Raw genomic sequence first — 4,919 nt, 5'->3', positions numbered from 1 at the left:
ACTAACGATGGAGATATTTTTGAACTTTTATTAAGTTAAAGGTATTTTTGAAACATTTTGAAAGTTCAAGTGTATTTTTTAAACAAAATTTTAACATTTTCAACTCAAAACTAACGGCAAAGATATTTTGTTTTAACTCTTTTTGAAAGTTTAAAGGTATTTTTGAAAATTTGAAACTTCATAGATATTTTTTATATAGAAGGTAAAGTTCAAGAACATTTTTATAATTTAACCTAATTAATACGGAGTGATATCAAATTTTCAAACATATAATAGATTTATAGATGTTTCAGTCACATGCTATGCTCATATAATTATGTTTATAATGTCTCTTTTACAAGTTATAGATTTGAATTTCCACCCTATTTGAAAATTGAATTTTAAAAGAAATTGATATTAAAAAATATGAATACCAAATCTAAAAGAAATTGATATTAAAAACTATGAGTACCTAATCCATTAGAAAGAATATACAAAAATAGAATATTTATTCAATACCAAAATAAATATACAACCAACTAGAAAACGTAAAGTATATCAACATAGAAACAAAAACAATAAAATAAAAAAATAAAATAAAATACAATATCAAGGAAAAAATCAGAATAAGTATAGAGTTGACTCAGTCAAAAAAATCTGCAGAGAGTTGACTGAGTCAAAACCGAAAAGATTTCAATCAGAAATCGAAATCGCAGCGAGTGGTTTGAAAGAAAGGAGAGGAGTTTGCATTCGATTTCAATGGAACGTTCAATTCACAGTTAACCTTTGGCCTGAAATTCCCAATCCTCACGGCGCCGACTTTCAACCTTAGCCGGAGACGGAACTTCACATCGACGTCGAAGACGCCGGCAAGTGTCTCACCGTTAAACTCCGCAAGCTTCTCGCCGGCGAGAAGCACCACCTGTTGGCCGTCAAAGTGGGGGCTGAGGACGGTGGTGGTCTTGTGGCCTTGGTAGAACGCCGGCAGCCACTGGGTGTTTAGCCTCTGGTCTTTATAAAATGGGGAAGCTTCGATGACATCGTAGTAAACTCCAATTCGCTTGTTGGGGTTTCGGATAGTGAGGTTTAAAGCGAGGTTGTAATGGAGTTGGTTTCCGGAGACGTTGAATCGGGTGAGTTCAGCGCCGTTGACGTCGAATTTGAGCTTATTGGGACGGAATATGAGCCATAATATCAACACCGCTACACCAACCACCACGACTATGCCGATGAGGAGCTTGAGAAAGGTGGTGAACAGGCAACAGGCGCAGCCGCGGCCGCGGCCATGGCGGTGGTAGGTCTTTGCCGGAGGAGGGACGGCTGGGCCGTAGAAGGCGCCGTTGAGGTGGGGTTGTTTGTCAGCCATATTGGAGAAATGAAAGAGAAGAGAGATGAAATATGGGAAATGGAAGGCGAAGAAATCGTATAAATAGATAAGGAAGTCGGCGTTTGTACGCGTAATGGAAGCTTTGTACGAACTTTCTTACAGATATTTTCTTTTTAATTTTATATTTTCAAAAAGTTGTGGTAAAAGTTATATACTAAAGGCTCCATTTATTTATTGTGTATCACGACAATGTACTTTCAAAAATAAAATGAATCTACTAACATTTATGAAAATGAATTTATAATGTGATCAAATGAATTATAATAGTACAAGAGTATTGGTAATTAAATTTTGTTTACATAGGAGTTGTAATTTTTCTTATCAATTTTAATGAAACTATCCCTTTTGAAGTTCATGCAATACTTGGTGCATACATCTTATTCTATCCAATTTTTGCCACTCACTTTAATCAATACACAAAAAAAAAAAAAAAAAAAAATCAAAATATTTGCATCTATGTATGCATTATTGTTATTGTTGTTATTTTAAGTAAGCAAACAGGAAAAACAAAAATCCCCTACAAGATTACATCAAATGATACAACCAAAATAAACCATTAAGGATAAAAAGGACAGAGAGAACATGACTCTTAGTCCTCCAAACGCTTTCTTAGTGAGGTAGTATGCCAAGCCATCGTGGTAACGGCGAACGTGAGAGAAAGAAACGATTCTTACCTCGTACCCCCTCACTTTGATCTCATCATTCAAAAACGCAACTTCAACTGAAAGGATCCACACCATCATTATTTAGCAACTTATAACAACCTCCAAGCAGTTGCATTCAATTATCAAGTTCAAAAATGTTAATATCATAAATATGCTCAAGAACATGAAGTATGCCAATCGCTTCGAGAACCTTAATATTACTACTCTTAAGAATGAACTTCAAACCAATAAGACAGACATGACCTCAAGTCTCAGACAAGACCACGACGTATATATGTATTAGTTCAATTTGTGTATTTGTGTATTTACGTATTTGCTAATGTCACTAGTTATATGAACAATCTAATTGTATTATTTCAATAATCATCCAATTATATGCAATACCAAGTTTTACAAACTTGTATATTCAAAAACATATTTATTGAGTACTAAAAATCATAAACTTTAAAATATATATACACGTATATAATTTGAACATAAACATAACACACATCAAAAGTTGTAGGTCAATCACTGTGAAGCACAGATACTTCATGTGAGGTAAAGAATCAGTATCAGACACGTATCGGATATCGATACTTCCAGATACTTCTCAAATACGTATCTGACACACGATTTGACGTATCTATACTTTCAGATACTTTCTAGATATGTATCTGACACGCGATTTAACGTATCTATTTCTATGCGTACTTTTTTTTAAGAAAAAAGACAAGTAACTCATCTAATTTTTCCCAATCTAAAATTAGGCAACCTAGTTAAAAAGCTCACTACTCGAATCCAAAACTAAAAGAAAAATAATAAATAACGGACCAAACCCTAGACCAGAATCATCTAATCTCCATCTTTACATTTGAGTCCCCACAAAGTCTATCAAAATATAAACTATTTGGATATATTCAACAATAAGTTCTTTATTTATCTTCATACTTCCCTCTCTGATTTTCTTTTTCTTCTTCTTTGCAATATGAGTCACTTTTCTATTGCATTTTATTAACTATTGTATTTCAACATTTTAGATGTTGTTTTTTTTGTATTGTATTTTAGTATTTATATTCTATTTTGTGCTATTGTTATTAACTTGTATACTAAATTTATCTATATCCTAGATTCTTTTGAAGAATAAAAAATGTATCTTCAACGTATCAGTATCCTCATTTTTTAGAAATATATATAAAAAATATATATTAAAAAAAAATGACGCATTCTTAGACGTATCCGTATCTTAGTTTTTTAAAAATTAACGAATCGTCGTATCCGATCGTATTCATATCTATGTCTGTGCTTCGTAGGTCAATTGTATCCAAGAGACTCCTTTGGTTACGTAGTATTGATCAAAACACAATGTCAATAGTTGTATCGTTAGAAACTTTAATTCTGTCTAATAAATTAATTATTTGGAAGTAGATTTATGTATATGTGTAACATCTTTAATTTATGAGAACGATGCACATTTGAAAAGTTCAACGCGGTTGGATTGGTTATTACTTATTATTTTTATTAGATTATTCCTTACGGAAATATTAAATTGATTTCATTTTCGTACTTTTGACTTTTCACAACACGGCGTCGCAAATTGGGATGTTTATGTTTTCCGAACCAAAACGTCACTGTTTCGCCGTAGCTCCCTTGACTTTTCTTTTTCTTTTTCTTTCTTTTTTATTTTCTTCTATTAGAAGTAACAATTTAGTTATTCAACTTTAATTGATAACAATTTAATCTTTAAACACTCAATAATTTAGTTTTTAAATTTTAGTAGGTAATAATTTAATCTATATACTATACAATTTATAATGATTGTGTCTTTATTTAGAAAAAATGTTATTAAAATTTAATAAAGTTTCTTTGAACGGATTGGAAATCAATTTTTTTATTAACTATAAAAATTAAGTTGTATGGTATATGGATTAAATTTTGAACCTAGGGGAGTGCCAACCGGCTTAGCACCATCCATTTTGAACCTCTGAAATACTTTCTCACAGTAATCAGCTTGACTTACATACAACGTGTCTTGTCTTCTTTCTCTACTGATTTTAATGCCAAGAATCCTCCTAGATTCTCCTAGGTCTTTCATGTCAAACTCTCTCTTAAGAGCATCTTGATTTGCCCTAAAACTTCTTTGGAGCATCTAGCCAATAGCATGTCATCTACATATAGGAGTAGATACACTGGTTCTTTGAAACTTTTAGAGTTAGTATATACACACCAGTCGTAGAAGCTTCTCTTGAATCCCATTTTAGAGATCACCTCATCATATCTGTCATACCAACACCTTGGTGACTGCTTGAGCCCATAGATTGATTTGTTTAGTAGACATACCAAGTCTTCTTCTCCTTTCTTCACATACCCTTGAGGTTATTTCATATAGATAGTTTCATTCAACAATCCATGTAAGAATGTTGTCTTCACATCCAATTGATCTAACTCCAAGTCCTTTTGAACAACTAGGAAGAGAAGTAGCCTAATGAATGTGAGTTTCACAATAGGAGAAAAGACCTCTGTATAATCAATCTCTTCCTTTTGTGTGAACCCATTTGCAACAAGTCTTACTTTGAATCTAGACTTTTGAATCTAGACTTTTGTACACCTGGAATTTCTTCTTTGAACTTGTATATCCATTTGCATGAAATACGTTTGTACCCTTTAGGTAAAGGTACTAGTTTTCAGGTGTCATTTAGGTTGAGAGACCTCATTTCATCATTCATTGCCTCAATCCATTGTCTAGCATCAAGGTTGTTTGTAGCTTCATCAAAACTGGTGGGTTAATTGTTGATTAGTGTAATGGCAGCACTCAATGCAACACTAGCAAAGTCATATTCTAAATACCTTGCAGGCAGCACAATGGTTCTCCTTGTCCTGTCCCTTACTATGGAATAATTTTGTAGATC

At 32.8% G+C, this 4,919-nt stretch overlaps 1 protein-coding gene across 1 annotated transcript; it reads right to left on the bottom strand.

The window, feature by feature from the left end:
- Positions 1-519: 519 nt before the first annotated feature.
- On the bottom strand, positions 520-1,390 carry LOC120091255 (NDR1/HIN1-like protein 10). The gene has a single exon (XM_039049204.1). It carries the CDS (start codon positions 1,343-1,345, stop codon positions 677-679), a length of 669 nt encoding a protein of 222 aa, XP_038905132.1. The 5' UTR covers positions 1,346-1,390; the 3' UTR covers positions 520-676.
- Positions 1,391-4,919: the final 3,529 nt, after the last annotated feature.

Source organism: Benincasa hispida, chromosome 11 (genome assembly GCF_009727055.1).
Source record: "Benincasa hispida cultivar B227 chromosome 11, ASM972705v1, whole genome shotgun sequence".
Taxonomy (NCBI): Eukaryota; Viridiplantae; Streptophyta; class Magnoliopsida; order Cucurbitales; family Cucurbitaceae; genus Benincasa; species Benincasa hispida.
Note: the sequence above shows the minus strand (reverse complement) of the source record. Positions and strands in the feature narration are given on the sequence as shown.

Coding starts and splice junctions, on each gene's coding strand:
- LOC120091255 (XM_039049204.1), bottom strand. CDS start 1,345: ATGGCTGACAAACAACCCCACCTCAACGGCGCCTTCTACGGCCCAGCC.